Source organism: Sciurus carolinensis, chromosome 13 (assembly GCF_902686445.1).
Source record: "Sciurus carolinensis chromosome 13, mSciCar1.2, whole genome shotgun sequence".
In the NCBI taxonomy this organism is placed as follows: domain Eukaryota; kingdom Metazoa; phylum Chordata; class Mammalia; order Rodentia; family Sciuridae; genus Sciurus; species Sciurus carolinensis.
Genome location: NC_062225.1, coordinates 8,492,732 through 8,512,429, shown reverse-complemented (window position 1 = coordinate 8,512,429; position 19,698 = coordinate 8,492,732). Strand labels below are relative to the sequence as shown.

The following is a 19,698-nucleotide window of genomic DNA, read 5'->3' as shown; positions in this document are numbered from 1 at the left end:
CAAGAATATTCTCAACAGTCTTATCAATAGCTAAAAGCTAGAAGCAGCCCAGATCTTGACAGGCTGATATATCAGTAAGTTTGGTACATTTATACAGTGGAATACTACTCAACAGTAAAAAGAAATGAACAACATTGATGAATCTCACAGGCATTATGCCAAGTGAGAGAAGACAACCTCATGAAAATACATACCGGGTATTTAATCTACACAGGCAACAGGCAAAACCATCACCATCTGTGTACTTCCAGGTACAAGCAAAACCAGCCTTTGGTGATAGAACTCAGAAAATGTAGGGTGGGCTTTGTATCTCTCTAGGTGATGGAAACGTTCTCTGTCTCGTTTAGATTGATGGTTAGACTGGTGTGCACAGTTGGCAAAATTATCTGAGGCAAATAAAAGTCGCGCATTTATTTTTGGTGTGTAAATTATACTGTAACAAAAATGTTTTAAATATTTAGGAGGAAATTGTTGGAATTATTGTATTCCTCTTCAAATTCTTCGACTTTTGGAAATGTGGAAGTAAGAGTATGTAGCCTCGTAGACGTTATGCTGGGGAGGGTGACGCACATGCGTGCAAATGGAGCCACATCCACAGCACCGGACCTGTCTCCTTCGGCTGCTGTCTCGGGTCTGTGGCAAAGGAGCAGAGCAGAGAGCCAGATTCCACGGTCTTTGGACCACAGAGCTGGATTTGAAGACTGACTGAAAGTGACAGACAGTTCCCAGGGTCTCTGTGCTTTGTTGATAACAAATCTGTTGAAAAGGTTTGACTATTGTGGTTGACAGCTTTTATGTATTTATATGCATTTATTTTTAAGTGGCTTGAATAGTAACAACATGAAATAATTTTAGAGTTTTTGTTTCTTTGAAGAAAATCCTCCACACATAAAATTATTTGATTTTACAAATCAAATTCAGGAGGGTTATATGAATTAGAGTCTAATTCCTGAGTCTACTATAGTTCTCATAGATACCGTAATTTTGTAACCAGAAAGGACCTTCGTGGTTTACTTCCATTTAGCAGATGAGAAAACTCTATATTAATGAGGCCGTGAGCCTGCTTAAAATTCACACGTGTAAGTCAGTCAGTGGTGAAACCAGTCTAAACCCAGGCCCTGGATCCCCAGTCCACTGACCTTACTCTGTCAGGTCATCTTAAGTAGGATGGAGGCAGAACTGAACTGTAAGACGCTGGACCTGACAGTGATCGGTACCAGAAGCCAAGCGCTCTAGCTGAGTCCTCGCTAATGCGTGAATGAGGGGTCACCCTAATTTGCCTCTTGGAATATAGTTTGCTGATATGGACTACAATTTTTTAAATGTCAAATTCTTTCACTTAGTAATTCTGTTTCCAGGAAATTCTCCTGAGGAAATAATACCTCCCTCGACCTCCGCCAACAAAAATTTGTTTTTGAATATTCATATTTAAAATAAAAAAGTTGGGGCTGGGGTTGTGGCTCAGTGATAGAGTCCTCGCCGAGGCACATGTGAGGCACTGGGTTCAATCTTCAGCACCACATAAAAATAGATAAAATAAAAGTATTGTGTCCATCTAAAACTAAGAAATGAATTAAAGTTAAATAAAAAAGTTGAAAGCGTCTAAAATCTATCTTCTCTGAATGGTTAAATTACATCTCAAGTATATAATTGCATGCATCCACTGAAAATTATTCATAACCTGAAATTGAGCTTATGTTAAGAGTCTTGAGAGGAATAATCATGCAATCAGTAGATCTCAACTAGGCAAAAAAAAAAAAAGTAAAATTTCTTTATTGAGAATATATCTTTTTATGGAATAATTGTGAATTATTGAAACAATAGATGCCACAAATGCACGCAGCGGATGTGGCCCAGGTCGCTAGCTGTCGTGGGTGCGCGGAGGTCCACGTATGACATGAGTCATCAGAACGGTTCTCTTTTTTCCTCCACCAGGTGGAAGGTCCAGAGTACGAAGAACTTGCTGCTCTTCACGACTCTGTCTACCAGCAGTCTGTTTCCTGGTTCGCTTCTCTCCAGGACCACATGAAAGAACAAATCTTAAGTCATTTTGGGTTAATGCCAGACCAGGAGCCTGAGCCCCAGGTGCATCTCCTTTCCTCCTTCCTAAGGCTTTGCTTCCTGCCGTCATGTGCCAGACGCATCCCTCTGACGGGAGACGTGGCAGCTCAGTGCCCTATGTCCCGTTATCGCTGCTTATGAGTCAGTTCACTTATTAACAGCCCAAGAAAGCCCTTCTTGTGGGTAGCATGTGTGTTTTGGAGAAGAAAAAAAAAAAGCTTTCTAACAAGATAATTTCTCCTCTCACAAAAATCACCTCTCTCGGTGCTGTAAGATCTCAACAGCAGTTTTGTCATTTTGGCATGAACACTCTGTGTTTTGCACATGTGTGTCCTTGAACCTCGTCAAGCAGGTGCTGACTAAACAGAAAACCCCGTAATTCTGGTTAACTTGGGAGCCTGATTTCCATGTCCTTCGTGATACCCAGTCATCTTGAGCTTTCTCTGGTGCTTCCTGAAAGTGCTTTTTGGGTGAAGCTGGTTTTTTAAGCGGTAAGTGGGCCTGAGGATTGTAGTATTTCTGAGTGCAGATGAACTTCTCCTCATTTGAGTGAGAGAGCCCACCAGGGAGGACGTAGGATTGAGACTGACTGAATGTGGTTCTGCTGTCTGCGTGGGCATCTCTCTGTCTTATCGTAAGTGTGTGGTGGGTGGGGATGTAGGACCCGCTCTCAGCAGGTTCAGTGTAAGAGGAATTATCTTTTGTCTTTCCCCATTTATTTATATCTTTTTTCTTGTCCTTTGATGGGTTTCTACATTTTACCCGCTGCCTGAGTTCTGTGTTTTCCAAACTCAGAAGAGAGCTCTAAATGCCAGAATTGCCTCTAGGTCCTACCCAACCATCCCTCCGCATTTAAGCCCGCCTTCTACTGTGCGCTCTTGCTCGGATTCAGAAAGCAAAGTGAGGAGAGTCTCTCGCCAGGAGGCGCTGAGTCACTCTTCTCCCAAAGGCTTTTTCTTATTAACCCAAATTAATCTCTAATTGGTAGACATACAGGCTTTCTATTACTGCTGTGGCAGAATATCACACATGTGGTGGCTTAAAAGCAGTATCGATGTATCATCTCACAGTCGTACGCATCGGAAACCTGACACGGGTCTTACAGGACTCTGATCCAAATGATGACCAGATGCGTTCTTTTTTGGAGATGGTGGGGGAGAACCTGTTTCCCTGTATTTTCCAGCTTCCGGAGTCTGCTGGCACTCCTGGCTCATGGCTGCCCTCCTCCATCATCAGCCAGTGACGTCCCATCCTTTCGACTTTTCCATAGTCTCACCTTCCTTCTGACCACAGTCCAGAGAGGCCCCTTGTGATTGCATTGGGCCCAGTAGGAGACTCTCCCACGTTAAGACCCTCAGCTGCATCATGTCCTCAGAGTCCCCTTTGCCCTGTGAAGTACCGTGTTCACCGGTGTTAGGAATTAGGGCGTGGGCATCTTTGGAAGGTGTTATTCTGCCAGTACAGAAGGATTTCAGGTAGTAGGTAGGAGATATTTTAATGTGCTCTCCTTCCCATTAGGCATGCTACTCAATATTTTTTGTTGTAAGGTGAGGACAGGGGAGAAGAATGTGAATCCATTTAGGTCATTCCTTCCATCCTCTGTGTTGGAAGTCACCTTAGAAGGGTGGGTCAGGGTCTTCCTGACAATGACTTGAAGTGTCCCTTTGGGCTTTGTCTACAATGTTATTCCTAATTCTTTAGTGGAATCTGCCCGACCCTAAGCTAAAACCACTCCAGAATCCACCCTCCCTGATTCCCAGTTGATATTTTGCCTATCTTTAGAGTAGAAATAGAAGAAAATCCAAGACCTTAGAAACAGACACATGGATGTCTTGGTTCTGGTATTAGGAATATTGGAAATGAGTTTATGATCAGCTTTTGCCAAGAGCTCCATCCAGAAGTACCTGTTTGATTTTGTTAAAGAAAGGCAATCACATGTATACACATAGGTATAGGTGTATATATGTATTTGTACATATACATACACTTACTTTTATATATTTTTTATAAATTTGCTTATATAAATTCACAACATATGTGTATGTGTATAAATCCATGATAGTTCCCACATATAATAGCATGTCTACATATTATAAGTGTTTTATACATATTACACATTTGCCACATCAACTTTATAAATGGAATCCATTTTCTTTTGGCCCTCAATCTTATACTTTTGTAGGCTTTATAATATTATGCTATGTACAGCATGCTTAAAACTTACAAAACAGGGCTGGGGAGATAGCTCAGCTGGTACAGGGCTTGCCTCGCAAACACAAGGCCCTGAGTTCCATCCCCAGTACCGCAAAAAAAAAAAAAAAAAACAACTTACAAAACAACACCACTGGACACTGGAATGTGGAGATCAAAATCATGGTCTTCTCGTCTGACTGGGGTGTGCTCAGGAGTACAGGAGCAACAAATCCCTGGAATCCCCCCATGGAAGACCCTTCTCTTGGCGGGCTCTTTGCTTCACGAGCTCCCCTACCTTTGAGCGTGTGACATTAAACTGTGCAGTTGAGGCGATGAATGAATTGTGATGTAGTCCCTCAGTGGAAGGTGGCATTTAATTTTTGCTCACGTTTGTTGGTTCAGCAAAAGACTGTCTTGGGGAAGAGGCGTCCGTGTATTTTAGGCGTCAATCTCGTGTTTTTCCTCTTTTCTTTTGCAGAGCAATCCTAGCGGTCCTGCCTGGTCCTGGTGGATCCTGGCCGTGCTGCCACTGGAGCGCAAGGCCCAGCTGGCCATCCTCGGCATGACCTCCCTGAAGGAGCGCCTGCTTGCCATTCGGAGAATATTAGTCATCATCACACGTAAGATGAATAGTCGCCAGGAGGTGGTCAACAACAGGGAGAGAAATAATTGATTTTCTCTCTGCGTTAAGGTCTCTGGAATTCCCTGTCCTTCTAAGAGTGCTGGGCATGGACGAGCACCCATCCCTGCCACTGAGCTTTGTAAAATGCTTGTCGATAAGGTTGCATAATGGAACTCCTGCCAAACACGGACTCCTGCTCCCTGGTAACAAGTCTGTGCCTGGTGGAATCTGACCCACTACAAAGTTAACCTGAAATTTATATGGCACCTGTGGTTGGAAAACCACCTAGGAAAGTCTCTTTGAAGCAGGTGTTTCAGGAATGCAGTTCACTGATTAGACAGAGCACCACGTACGACTCACAGGAGACTTAGGTTTCACAAGAAGGGAGGACCCGTTCCTCAGTAGTATCTAGCTCTGCCAGATGGAAACAGAATAGGTCAGTGACTAGATGGTGTGTGGGGGGGGATCGTGTTTTATTCCGGAAACAGACACTAGAGCACAGGCTAACCAAAAATGCGCTTAGGCTTTGTGTGTCCCTGTGAAGTTATCTGTGAAATTAAGGAATCAAACCATTGTCCAGTGCAGTAGCCAAAATTAGTCCTTCCCCAGGAGCTAGCAGTTTTGGGTAGAACTGTGTTTTGCGTCTTACTGTAATCCCAGGTGTTGTAAAGTGCATGTTGCCGTCAAATGAATGTCAAAATACATGCTGTATCTCGGATATAGAAAAGTCTGTAATAATCTAGTTAATTTGAGGCTCTATATTTATACACACTCAATGAACAGTAAGTAAAAGTAAGTTTAAACTGTGTATGTATTGGGATGTCGAAGATACCACCAAAGTAGGTCAGAGAACTCCTTGAAAGCATAACCCTGTCTCACTGATTCAGTGGATACTAAGCATTTAGGAAACAGTCCTCTTTTCTACTAGGATTTGCATTACAGGTTAGGCCTATCAGTAAATTTCAGTTTACTATCCATCCACTATTATATGACGATGTTAAAAAGTTGCCATGATGTGGTCATCTGCCTGTCCAAGGGAAATAAACCAGAATATACAAGGAAGGAGAGACTGGCATGGGGTATAAGTGTTCAGCAAATTTTTCTCCAACATCAACCTAAAATTTTCGTTATATCAGTTTTATGTTTATCAGACCAAACATTATCTGTCAAAGAACAATAGGTATAATTTGGTTAATGCATGTTAGTGATATTGGCTGAAAAAATTCTTTGAACCTGAGGTACTCAGATGCTCCCACTGTTCTAACTAGCTGGTAGAGATAACCAGCTGCTTAGTGTGTGAGGCAGATGTCATTAACTAAATTAGGATGCTGAGAACTATGGAGTAAACCGCAACTACAAGTTTTACCTTATTCATTCAGAGTGTTTGAGTTTTTTAGTTTTAAAAAATTTCATAATTATGGAAATCTTGATGACTTATCACTTCATCATGCATTTTACTAGAAGGACATTATAATCATATTAATTTTTTATTGTATGACTTTTCAGTAACTAAAATTGCTTCATCGTGGGAGTTAGACAGTACTGTACTTATGCAACTTAATTATAAGGAGAAAGTATTCACTGACCCAGTGTTTCAAATGCTTATTCTGAATCTCACATCTCATTTTGAATGGGGCTTAAAGGCAGTTTGGACTTCTAGGAGATTGTATTAATTCATGCATTCACAATTGTAGTCACATTTCTAAGGCATGCTGACCTAATCTGAACACTTAAAAGAACACAAAACTAACTCATATGCCAGAAAGCCTTCAGTAGAAGCGATTCATGAAAATTAATAGGTATCAACCATTGTCTGTCTCTCTCTCTCTCTTTTTTTTTTTTTTTTTTTTTTTTTCGTGCTGGGGATTGAACCCAGGGCCTTGTGCATGTGAAGTGAACAGTCTACCAGCTGAGCTGTAGCCCTAGCCCTGTCTGTCTCTTTTTGAAAAAAAATTCATACCTTTGTTAGCAGTTAGAGGATTCTTTTGCTCAATTCAGATGGGAATTGGAAAAAGGCAAAGTGCAGCTCCCTCAGTGCTAGCAGCTGCAGCCTCCAGGTGCCGAGGAACCTGTGCTCTCAGTGTTAACAGCTCCAGGCTTTGAATGCCAGTGACTCTTAGCTTTTAGTGTTAGAGTGCTGAGCTTTGAGTGCCTGTGGCTCTCAGCTCTCAAAGTAGCCCTATTCCCTGAGTGCCCATGGTTCCCAGCAGCTGGCATTAACAGCTCTTCCAGCCATTCCTGGCAGCTCCTCAGCAGGCAGAGGTAGCAGCTCCCAGCAGCTCTCTGGAGCTCTTCTAGTTGCTGGAGCTAACAGCTCCCAGCAATTCTTCCAGCATGGAGTTAGTAACTCCCAAGTCTCCCATGGGTCTGTGCTCTCACCCATTGTCTGGAGCTCTTCAGCAGCCTTCTGGCTGCAAGGCATTATCAGGGCCAGCAGCCCTTGTTACCAGCTTTTATAGCAACCAGCTCAGTCCACTCTACCTAAGATAGAAATCACTAGTAGGCAATAAAACCATCTGAACAAGGCTTCATTAGGACCTATGCTGCAGCACAGGGGACAGAATGCAGAATGGAAGTCCCAGACTGGCCTGACAAGACTGAGAGAAGTGCTGCTTATATAGCCAAAATAAGGGGTGAGGCCACATATGCCCACAGTCTCCTGCCTACTAACCTAACCACAGACTTTCTTCAGTCATGCCAATCTGCACAGGCATACTGGCCCAGCTATCATGGGGGAGGGGTGCTTCTCAAAGACCAGAGTAAGGACATCTGAAGAGGCTACCCCAACCAAAGCAGTTTCCTGGAGCCATTGAGGGCCTCTGGAGCAGCCATAGCTGTCACGACAGCTCTATTGAACTGCCAAAGAAGCAGTCACTTGATTGACAGCTCTTGCAGTTTCCATGGTGAGCATAACAGCTGCATGACCGCTGCAGGATGCACAAGTAGCAGCAGCAGCCGGATGGGGCTTCAATTGCTGTCATGATGACAGGCATGCAGCCTGCCAAATAGAGGCCATCCGATGGACAGCCCTTGTCATTCTGAGGGCCAAGACCACTGACACTTACGATGGCACTCAGGAGTAGTGTCGGTGTCAGTTACAGCCCATCCTGCTCAGGAGCCCCAGGGATAGTAGCAGTGGCCCCGGTCTCACCCCAGTCTCTGCCTGGTGGTGCTCCAGGGCAGTGGTGGCTGCAGCAGGGAGGGGCATGATGGCTGTCGCCCAGCAGCCAGCCACTGGGGTCTGTCTGCTCCCACCAGCCCCAGGCAGTGTCAGTGTCTGTAGTGAAAAGAAGTGGCACACGAGAAATTCCCCTCGGGGAACCTTGGTCCCTCTTATTCTGTCTCACCTTAATACCATGTCTGAAGAGTCACCGTTGCTGTTTCCGTTTGGAAGTATCTAAGTAACCACAGGATGATCACAGGGTCCCCGGCAGCCTTCCTAACCGAGAGTGTGCTCGAGAGTTTTTTTATAGCCTTTGGAAACTTTCACTGTCTCTTGCTCACTTGTTAAAGGTCGTAACTCACACAGTGCATGGAATCAGAACCATTCATTCACGTCTTCCTGATTCTCTCTGCCTCTTTCTGAACCGTCCCATTCAGAATGTTCTCCGCACAATGATGGTGATGCAGACGGGAGCAGCATGCGCTTCTGTGTTGTGAAACCAAAGGGCACTGAGTGGGACCGGTGCCTGGAAGGCGTAGACAGGCCCTTACCCAGCCCTGGCGTGACCATGTACGGGAAGTTGAACCAAGGTTACCATGTCCCCTGGTCACGGTATGAAGGAAGTGTCCACTACCAACGTGAAAAGGAGACCCAACTCCATTTTGCTACAAATCTAGCTCAGAACACACAGTCTGCTTCCTCCTCCCCAACCTTCTCCACTTTTCTATCAGGAAAACATCATTTTTAAGGATTTCTCAGAAAGTAATGTCATCCCTCATTGAAAGTGAGGACTTTGCAGTTTAATTTTATGGAAAGCATTCCAACCCCAGTGCTCTCCTTACCCCGGATAAAAGCAGGAAGGAGAACTGCCAGTGTGGGGAGTCACTTTTCTGCCCGAGACACAGTGCCCTCTATTAGGTGTCTTTCCGTTTGTTCCCGAGTGGACTGACTCAGTTCCATACCTGCCTGTTTTTGAAATGCAGCTGAGATGCTAAAAGGCCATCTTTCGAAAGCCTGTGATGTTTTTAGCATATCCCGTCCCCTGTGTTTCTCCATCTTCAAAATGGATATTTAGGATTGTCCCTCAAGTTCCAAATGAAAAATTTTAAAAATTAAGGTTCTTTTCATGAGCCACAATAATTTTCAACCAGGTCACATGTGAAATTCTACAGTGTTATCCTGTTTGCATAATCATAAGTGTGTCCCTTTATTCCCTCAAATGATCTCACTCCAAAACCACCAGCATGGTAAATTGTATCTCAATGATTACATATATCAAGTCTTTCAAATCACTGTGGAACAATTAAAGTTTATAGAGAGTAGAATTACCACAAAACATATTATTATTTGATCATAAAATTATTTGAATCAAAACGCTCTATTACTTGACCTAGCTATATTACATAGAATTATTTATATTTTGAAGTTGCTTTTTCAAGGTGCCCATCTGTTTCTTCTTTTTTCTCCCCACCACTTAAATTACTTGGGAACACATCACTTTTTAAAATTTAGATGCTATGTTAGTTCATTTTCCATCACTATGATGAAATAGCCGAGAAATATCAACTTAAAGGAGGAAAAGTTTATTTTGGCTCATGGTTTCAGATGTTTCAGTCTGAGATCTCCTGACCCCATTGCTTGGGCCTCTAGGAAGGCAGAACATCATGGCAGAAGGGTTTGGTGGAAAGAATTTGTTCACCTCATGGTGGCCAGGAAGCAAAGAGAAAGGAGCCAGCACTCCAATATCCCTTCTAAGGACACACCGCCCCAATGACCTAACTTCCTCCCATTAGGCCCCACCTCCTACAGGTTCCACTGCCTCCCAGTAGAGCCACAGGGCTGGCGACCTAGTTCAACACATGGCCTGTAGGGTACATCTAAGATCCAAAACCACTAAAGAGTCTGTCAAGTAAAAAAGAAGAAATGTGAATGATAGGAGAAAGAGAGATAATAACAAACTAGAAAATATAATAAGTGTGAGTGACTCCTTTTTGTTGAAAGCATAAGTTGGTTTTTCCTGGCTGTGGCTACAGGATCGGGTAGGGAGGTCCCCATCTCCCGTTTGTTAGCAGAGGGAGCTTTGTCCCTGCACTCTGCTTGAAGGCCCTGTTCTGATACTGTGACTCATCAGAATCTCATTCCCATGGGGGCCAGCCTGAATGCAGAGGGAGAGCTGTGTGCGCTCACCATATAGGGAGAAGATGCATCCTGAGTGTTGTCTCCTCCTGTCTGCTGGGGAGGGGCACTGCATTCTGAGCGCTGACCTTTGACTCCCAGGAGAAGGCCTTTTCGCCGGTACAACTCCTCACCTAACTTCACCTTGACTTTCGCCTCTCAGCTGCTAACTCCTGAAAAACAGCCTTTTAGTAGTGTTTCTGCTTCCAGAGGACCCTGAATTAGACTACTGAAGTAATGACAAATAATGAAGAAAGTTGGTGCATTCAGCTCAGTTGGGAATGTTGGCCCTGAGTCATCCGAGGGTGTGCTAGGACTGCGTGCTAGGCAAGCAGTCCACCACTGAGCCTCGTCCCCAGCCCCACGTCCAGTTTTATAAAGGTGGCCCGAAAGACAGTGCAGAGAGGGGAACTCCATGGGAAGAGGAACTTACCGTTCCATGTCCTCTAGAAACAGGAGGCCACGTGGGGAAGCACTCAGGCAGAACTGCAGTGAGGAGAAAGTACAGCCCCTGTCCCTTTGTGGGCCCTTTACTGTTTTCTGCAGGAAAAACAAGGCCGAGCAAGGGAAGCAGCCTGCACCGGTTCGACTGCATTGTGCCCTGGCTCTGGCTCCAGGGGTGATCTCTAGTTGTCTGATACCTGACCCCAGGTGATTAGGGCCTGGGGCATTTTCTCCTTGGGTGTAAGAACCAGATAGTGGAGGCGGACTGGTTAGTTGCCTGCAGAAGGCATGCTCCCAGGCCACCCTTCCCATCTCTAGGAAGGGACCAGCCTTGGGCAGGGCCATTGCTTCCAAGTTAGTTAAACCCCCTGGATGTCAAACAAAAATGGCGAAAGGGCACGATGAGTACGAGCTCCCGCTAGCATTTCTGGACTGAGGTTTATACACTCCAGGTGACTAGGTTTTTCTCTGCAGAAGGGTATTAAAGGAGAAAAGCCATGAGTTAACCAAGTTTGAGCAAGAAGTAGGTCCTAGAATCAGGCCACACTGCAGATCCAAAATGGTTTAGAATGCCCCACCCCAAGGTGAAGAGCTGTATTTATAGTGAGAAAAACAGGAAATGTCATACAGAGACTTGTAGATTGGTACAGTTCCGTATTTGCTTTATTTGGGCATCATTTGGGAGCCTTTAGCCTGGAATTGGCCGAGGTAGTGGCTGTTATAATTGGCCGATGCTCAGTTGCTTGGTTACCAGGGGTATAGAGTACAGCTTGCTTGCACATCAAGCTAGGCTGTAGTTCATTTTACAGAGGCTGCCCCAGGTCTGATTTTATCACCCAGGAATGGACACCAGCTCAATTTTAACAATTCCTCCTTTGGATCATCCTCTCAGACTGACCAAAACCATAGGTGTGGGCCATGACACCGTCTTCAGCAACCGTCATAATGAATCTACCTGATCTTGGTACAGAGTTTTAAATTTCATAATGTCACATGAGTCAGATGACTTTTTTTTTTTTTTTTTTTTGTGGTGCTGGGGATCGAACCCAGGGCCTTGTGCTTGCGAGGTGAGCTCTCTATCAACTGAGCTATGTCCCCAACCCTGACTTTGTGTTTTACATTTTGATATTCTGACTGCAATGAGACCATTTGATTTAGCAAGGACAGTTGTATCCAGGTATTTAAAACTTTTGATTACGTGTTACACAATACACAGTGCCAAGACACTGGTTAAAAGGCTGAAGGGAGCCAGGCCAAGTAGCAAAAATCAAATCGGTGAACAGGCAGGACCGAATAAATGAGTCTCCGCACTCACAGAGACCCTCAAGAGCTGAACTGAGGGCCATCTGACAGTGTTGGAAGGTAAGTCAATACTTTGCTCACCTGTAAGTCTGCAGAGCTCCTATTCCAGGTATCCTGGAAAAGTTGCTCTTAGTGCTTCCTGTTTCGCCTCTCGTAAGGACACATAAACCATTCCTGTTGGCAAGGGTCCCGCTTGGTGCCCTTATATAAGCACTCACCCCTGCCCACGCAGACGGCTCCTAGGACGTGCTTCCTGGAGCGCGGTATGCCTCGCGTAGGCCTCCCCCGGACAGGATTTCCATACGGAGCAGCAGCCAGGCTATCGGTTGGAGAGGTCAGAGCGCTACTTCTCGTGAGCCTAGGAAGCAAGTAGTGATGTTTAAAATATCCAGGGTCAGCTTCCGCTCTTCCTTTGTGTTTCAGGGTATTTCTCATTGCGTGCGTGAAGAGGTACTGGCGTTAATGAAAGAGTTTGCACATCTTGTTGGCATTAGCCCACAATTTCAACAACCACGCTTTGCTTTGTCTTTATTTATTTATTTATTTATTCTTCGCAGTGCTGGGGGGCAGATCCAGGCCTCCTGCATGTAAGCAAGCGCTCTGCCACTTGGCCACACCCCTGCCCTTGTGCTGGTTTCTTGGTGAAGCACAAGCCTTTGCTGTAGCCATTGACAGACAGATTATTGTTCTGTGATTCTTTCTCTGTTGGGGGAGAGGGGGAGGGGAGTAATTCACCAGAAATAGAAGAAGGAGAAGCGATAAGGCCTTTATTGTTAAAAAGAAGTGTGATCCAGGATCTTGGGAAGCTGTCCACATCTTAAGATGCTCTGGTTTTAGGGAAGAAATTCCCTGATGAGCTTTACCTTTAAAAATCTCCACCAGGTGTGCAGTTCCCAGAGTCTGGAGAGGCCCTTTTAAATTGTGAGACATGGGCCAAGGATTTGAGGCCCTGAAGCTTTGCTTGAGCATAGCCGGGGAGAACTTGGTAGGATCCCTTCCTGTGAGGTTGAAGGGAAGTGTCCGCGTCATTTCCGGAAGGTCTGGTTTCCAGGTTTTAACTTGGGAGAGGTCTACTTGTCATCAGCTAATGATCATGAAAAGCTCCTTTGACCTGATGACTCTTTGAGGCTCTATTGATAAGGGCCTGAGGCCTTCCAGTAGCTATTTCATAAGGGTCAGACTCTGACCCGATTGCCATGAAAGCCAATGGAAATAGCTTTGGCCAAGGCAGGTCAGCTAGTTCAGTTGACTTTGCCAACTTGAATTTCAAGATGCCGCTAGTCTTATAAATTTTCCAGAAGACTGGGGGCTACAGGGACAATGGCAATTGAGTTGACAGCACCTTACTCAGTCACTTATTAATTTGCCCATTACAGTGGGTTTTTCTATCCCTGGAGATGATTTCTCCTGGGATGCCCCATAAAGGAGATATTTTCTCAAAATTTCCTAGCCCACTGTTGTGGCACCAGTGTTTCTATGTGGGAAAACGTGTCCCTAGCCACAAAACAGAAACAGTCACAAGTACATATCTATGCCCCGTGGGGGGGTGAAGCCCACCTGTGAACGTCCTGATGGTCCATTGGATGCTGGAAATGTACCACCTGAAGTTTTTGTCGTCTTCCCAGGATTATGGGCTTGGCAAAGCAAATGTGAATTATAAACCCATTCTAGCAACTTTAGAATAGTCACCCTGTCACCAGAGGTCTGAAGGGGACCTTGAGCCAGGATAAGTGGGGTCCTTAACTTACATGACAGAAAAGAACTTTAGCACATGCCAGTCAGACAGGATCAGGGGAGAGTGTGGGTCTCCGAGGGACCAACAGCAGCCCCTTGGTGTGGGCTGTTAAGGTTGATAGAGGGGTGGATGCAAGGGGCTGGACCAGAGGTGGAGCCAGGGCGGAGTTACAGAGTCTGGTGCCAGTTCTGTTAGCTGCTGAGTGCCCTCCCGTGACTTTGCACAGGCAGGGCCGGGTGGTGGTGGAGGGGCCCCTCAGGCCAGGTGACTCAGGAAGGGTTGTTTTGCATGTCAGGTTCCTGGGAGTTCCTGCCTTCTAAAGGCTCAGAAGGTGCTTTTCTTTGAGACTCATTCTGTCCTTTCCTTTCTGTATCACCAAATTCCCATCCTAACCTCACCAATGTATCTTTCACAGAATGGATTAGCTTGCCTTTTCATGGCAAGGTATAGAATGCAGCTTTTAGCAGTGGTGGCCTCAAAGGCTTGGGGACCAGGCAGCTGTCCAGACCCTCCATGAGCCGATAGTGTTTTCTTGAATCAAGCGCACCTCAGTTTTATTGACTAGATCACCCTAGGGAGGTCGACTTGGGCCAGCCCTAATAAGTTCTTTCAAACTGCACATCTTAACTCTTTTAGTACCAACTGACTTGGCCGAGAGATGTGCTGGGCGCTCCCTTGACACTGGGTTCCGTTTCCTGTGTAAGGGCTCTGATCTCAGCCATGGCAACAGGAGAGCAGAAAGGAGTTCGTTTTCCACGTTTATGGGGTTCTCAGAGTGAGAAACCCTCTGTTCCCACAGTACACCAAAATCATAAGCCCCTCCAGCAGCACATCTGCTGTCTGCATAAATGCATGTGATCGTCTGTAGCCAGAGAGCAGGCTTGGGTGAGAGCATAAACCGCTGGGCTGAGCCAGCTCAAACGGGGGAAGATTCCCTTCTCGACTGGTGGGCCCTGCGTCGGAACAGCACAGCTGACCTCATTGTTCCCTTCTGAATTCTGGCCCAAGATCCGTCTCTAAACTGTCCACTCTGGGTTATCCAGTGGCGAAGCCTGCAGATCAGCACAGGGGTCACTGATTAAATTGGCTATTGCACTCACAGTCAGTCCTCGCCACCGCCTGGCAAACATAACCAGGTAGCCAGTTAAGTTAGCTCCAGCGTTTTAGATGAAAATGAAAAGAGGAGACGAAAGAAGTTCCTAAGACATTAGTCTGCTTATTGAAGGGTGCTGGTTGGGCTGGAATTCAGAACCTGCAAGGAAAGCTCATTCCCCGAAACTAACTCAGATGAGCCTCTGCCAGTTTGACTGCTGCTTTCAGACAGGCTGTCTCTTAGCAACCAGACCCAGTTGTACACTACAGTGTAGAGCGGGCGCTGCTGTCCTCCATGCTCTTGTGTAAGAACTCCTGATGCCTGGTTGGTATGCTCAGGAATGAATCATCTGAAATGTCTAGTGAGATCTGGAAGTCTTACAGCTGGGGTCTGTTGTAAGACCCGTTTCACTTGGTTAAAAGCTGCTCACACCTGTCTTTCCAAGGTCAGGTTTCTGCATGAAGTTCCTGCAACGGTGAGGTTACCAGGGAAAAATAGATGGAACCCAGATTCTGGAGTGTAAAACCTCTCACCTATCTTTTCATGGTAGGCTGGGGAAAGTTTGCATTGTTCTTCCTCTCTCAGGAGGAAGAAGTCTTTTTTCGGCCATCAGGTCATGGCCCAGCTGCCTTGGGTACGCACGCTTTTCCACTGAGACCTGTGGCATTCATGGGCACGTTGCTGGAAGAGGTAAGTCGAGTCCGCTTCAGAGCTCTCGTTGGGGGGAGAGCCTCGCAGCTGGTCGTCAGCATACTGAGTGAGGGCGGAATCGGGGGAAATGGCAGGGCCACCATGTCCTGTTGCAGTGCCTGGGAAACGTAAGTGGATCCCTGTGCCTGCACAGTCCAGGCGTGCTGTTGCCTTTTCCAGTAGAGGCCAGCACGTGCTGACTTCTTCTCAGCTGGAACGCGGAAGAAAACTGAACAAAGATATGTCCACCACTTTGAATCAGTGGGCACTTCAAACAGAAAGATACGAGCATTTGGAACTGCAGGAAACCTGGATGTCATCTTCTTATTAATTGCTCACAGGTCTTGAACACATGCCCAACCTCATCCTTTTGCTTTCTTCACCGGTAGGAGTGGAGATTACCAGGACCGGAGGCAGAATGCTATGTCCCTGTTTAATGCAGCCTTCTGCAGTTGATGAGTTCCATTCGATCTGGGGGCGACTAAGGTGAAGGTTTAGAATGACCTACTTGGATTTTTATAGGCACCATACTTTCAATCCTCCCAGTAGCAGAAGAAGAAGCCCGTAAACATTGAGGCCTTTTAGAAAGATGAAGGGTACTGCAGGCCTGAGCTCCAACCAAATCAAGTTCTGCCTCTAGGGAGCTGGGCGGTTCTAGTTCAGGGGCACTGGCAAACTAACTCCTAAGATTCTTTCTCCCTCCCAAGAGAACGTTAAGTGTCCCTTTAGTTTATAGAGTTCAGTCTGGCCCCAGCAAGTTCACCGAGTCAGCCTTACACAATAACAGGAACGGTTGTACTTTTTTTTTTAATCTAAAGAGGCCCCATTGTCAATTAGACAGGGTCAGCTGTGGGCCCTCTTGTACTGAGTTGAAACCCCACTACAGAAATGACCTTTTTACTCCAAGGGGTTTGTTGACTTTTGTTAGATTAAATGGCTCTGGAGTCCCTATTTATTTTTTCCTTCTTGTTTAGTCAGAGTAATTACAGGGAACATTTTACTGGAAAATCCTTTAGAGAACCATCATTGTTGATTATTTTCTTGTGGGTTCCCTCTAATGGGAAAACAGTCTGGCCCCCAAGACAGAGAGGTTTATTGTTCGGTCGACATAAAAGTGGACAGGTTTTCCCCCAGAGTCCTGCTCGTTTGCAATAGAGGCAGACAACTTAGGGATACAGAATTCCTCATTCTAGATTTAAAATAAGGACGGGGAAGCCAGTTGGGTATGGGTTGTCGAAGTTGGAGAGACATGAGTTTGTATGTTTGTGAGCCTGTGGGTGTTTAGGTCCTCACATGCTCAGGGTGGTTCACCCTCAGTTCTTTTTCTTTTCTTTTAAAGATTGGGGTCTACTGTGTCACCCAGGCCAGCCTCAAATGCTTGGGCTCTGGTGATCCTCTTGCCTCAGCCTGCTGAGCAGCTGGCAGTACAAGCATGCACCACCATGCCCGGCCTTCTGTTCCATAACTAAACTGCCACGTTCATGACTGAGTCCGTTTATAAATAAAGCAGTCAATGCCTTTTGGTCCCTGCAAGAAATGTTCCTTGAATTTTGAGCCTAGGATGCTTTACAGTGTTACTGGGTAACCTCTAACCTGAAACTGATTCATCCTTTTTTCCTACCAGATTGTATAATGGAGCAACCAGTTTTCTGTGGGAAAACTTCAGGGATTGACTTTAAAGCTCTTTCAGTCATTTCCCTAGCACCTCTTGGTCTGTTCCTTGAAGGGTCTTTAATATTCTTCTCAGCTTCCTTTCATTTTTGCTTCTGTCATCCATTTTTAAGCTTCACCAGGTCTCAGTATGTGAACAGATTGGTAAGGTCATAAAGACTTGAGTCCTAAGCTCATAACAAGGTCTTAAATTCCTTGGTAGGTTTTTGAGGATCTTCTTTTGGACTTGGAAAGTCTCTTAAGTGGCTGGCTCTAAGCTCTGCCTGAGACCGTGGAGTCAAAGCCGTTCGGACAGGCGGGTCTGGCCAGCAGGTCTCGCTGTATGAGGCATCTGTTTAAATTTCTCTTTATTATCCTCCAGGGGAAAGGGCAAGTGGGCGTTAAAGGGGTTGGTGGAGTAGTGGACTCGGTATTTGGGCAGAGACCGATAGTGAAGAGTAACTGACCGGCTTTGTTCAAAGTTCAGTCCCTTTTCATCCAGTCCTTGTTCTGCTGTGGCTGAAGCTCTTCATTTGCTTCTGTCAAAGAATCTTTTAAGGAGGCTTTTTTTTTTTTTTTTTTTTTTTAACTCATTTAGCCTTTTAGATGCTTTTACATACCAGTTAAAGAATACATTCCACTGTTTCGGGTGGTTTTCTTCCTTGTTTTTCTAACATGTGTTCTAAGTAAACAATTTTGTTCACATGGAACCTTGCAGAATGTGGCCGCTGTTTTCCTAGATAGGCTAACCCGTTTTTCCAGCACTGCCTGCGCATGCCCATAATTCTGACACAGGAGCCTCGCTAGAGTCCCAGAAGGTGGAGTCCTAGACTCTTGAGATTGTGATGAGTCCATTATCCAGAATCGAAACCAGCAAAATCCAAGAATTGCTTCCAGGGCAGGGGTGTGCCTTCGTGGTAGAGCGCTCACCTAGCACGCGTGAGGCACTGGGTTTGATCCTCAGCACCACATAAAAATAAATAAAATAAAGGTATTGTGTCCATTTACAACTAAAAAAAGATTTGTAAAAATCCCTTCCTCTGTGCCCCACCCTATCCAGTCCTGTAGCTCACGTCTAACCTCGTCAGACCCCCAAGGCCTCCTGAGTCCAGTTCAGCAAATATTCAGAAAGGAAGGGAGGAAATCAATTGCGTAGGTAAATTTGGAGAGCTCAGAATGTAAAGTGAGTGGCTTTCAAGATCCAAGGAGGAAACTGGCCCGGAGCTGTGGGGCAGGTGGCTGGGTGGCTGGGTTCCATGGGCCCTGGCAGGTCTCCCCCTTTAGTTGCCAGATAGCTGGGGGTGCCAGAAGTTTTACTTTTGATCTCCGCAACTACACCAATCTGTAAAGAAAAAACTGATAGGAATTAAATGTAACCGCTTATTTGACCAAGAAGTAAGTTCTAGAGCCAAGCAGCCTTCCAGACCCAGGATGATTCAGAAGGTCTCCCTCCCCGCACCCCCAACATGCCTATTTACCACCAGAAAAGCAGGAAATGGCTGCAGGGATCTCCAGATGGGTGCAGTTCAGCACTTGCCTTGTTTGGGTGTCCAGTCACCTGACGTTTCTGGGGCTACATTCTGGGATACTGTATTCTGGGTTAGGTAATTTTGTCTTCCTGTGAACAACATATAGCATACTTAGACAAACTGAGACAGTGACGATGTCACTCGGCAGTATAATCTCAGAGCAGCACTGTCGTAACCATCGATGTCTAGCACCTGACTGATGTGGCAGCCTCCAGCCTGGGATGACCTGGGGCTTCATCCACCGTGACTGGCTCCGGCCGTTGCCTGGTTACCGAGGTGTACTTCCAGGGTAGGTTGCATCTTGTCCGTGCATCAAGCTAGGTTACAGTTTACCACATACTGAAAGGCTACCCTTGGTCCCATTTTATCACCCACATCAGAGGCTGGTTTAGGGCAAGTTTAATTCATTTTACCAGGGCTGGGCCTGAGTCTGCAGGCAGACCACATTGTATCTACAGAAGCTCATCAGCAAAAACGCCTGCCTGCAGTCCTGCAGCAAGAGCCAGCTGTCAGTCATCAGAGCAGGCAGGGTCCAGGACAGTCATGGGAGGGTCCCCGCATTATGACAGCCCCCCAGGGAGGGAGATTGGATCTGAGTAATAACAGGGAACCCTGAGGAAGTTTGCTGTCTGAGGCTGCATTAGTAGACGTGACCCTTAAGGAAGATGGAGTTTGCAACATGAGTATCACCTTGTGATACTTGCCTTGTTTGGGTGTCCAGTGATGATTTTGCAAACTGCCTTGGGGCCTTCATCATTGACCCTGTTGCTTTACCTTCAATGGTTCTGTTAAATTTTGTACTGTGGGTAGTTTGATCAGTGACCAATCCGTCTCTCAAACCGCTTTACCCAGCCTCCACCATTTTCCACTGAACTCTGGAAAACACAATTCAGAGGCTGGAAAGCTGTATATGCCTATACTGCCCTCATGCTGGTGGAGGATGGCGTCGTTAGCAAGTTAATTTTGTAGTTGTGAAATTATTTTACCAATTAAGAATTTGACTTTTTTTTTTTTCCTATTAGAGCAGATTTGAATAAATAA

The 19,698-nt window shown here is 45.7% G+C and overlaps 1 protein-coding gene across 2 annotated transcripts in view; it reads left to right on the top strand.

Annotated features, from left to right (window-relative positions):
* Lonrf2 (LON peptidase N-terminal domain and ring finger 2) overlaps nt 1–17,709 on the top strand; it is a 49,188-nt gene extending 31,479 nt beyond the window's left edge. Inside the window, exons 11-13 of one of the 2 annotated variants that reach the window (XM_047522089.1) lie at nt 1,936–2,085; nt 4,733–4,874; nt 15,374–17,709. In XM_047522089.1, coding sequence (XP_047378045.1) covers nt 1,936–2,085; nt 4,733–4,874; nt 15,374–15,549 — 468 coding nt within the window. In that variant the 3' untranslated portion in view covers nt 15,550–17,709. Of the gene's footprint in view, nt 1–1,935; nt 2,086–4,732 lie in introns of both variants that reach the window. The other variant, XM_047522090.1, reaches the window with a different exon arrangement.
* Nucleotides 17,710–19,698: the final 1,989 nt, after the last annotated feature.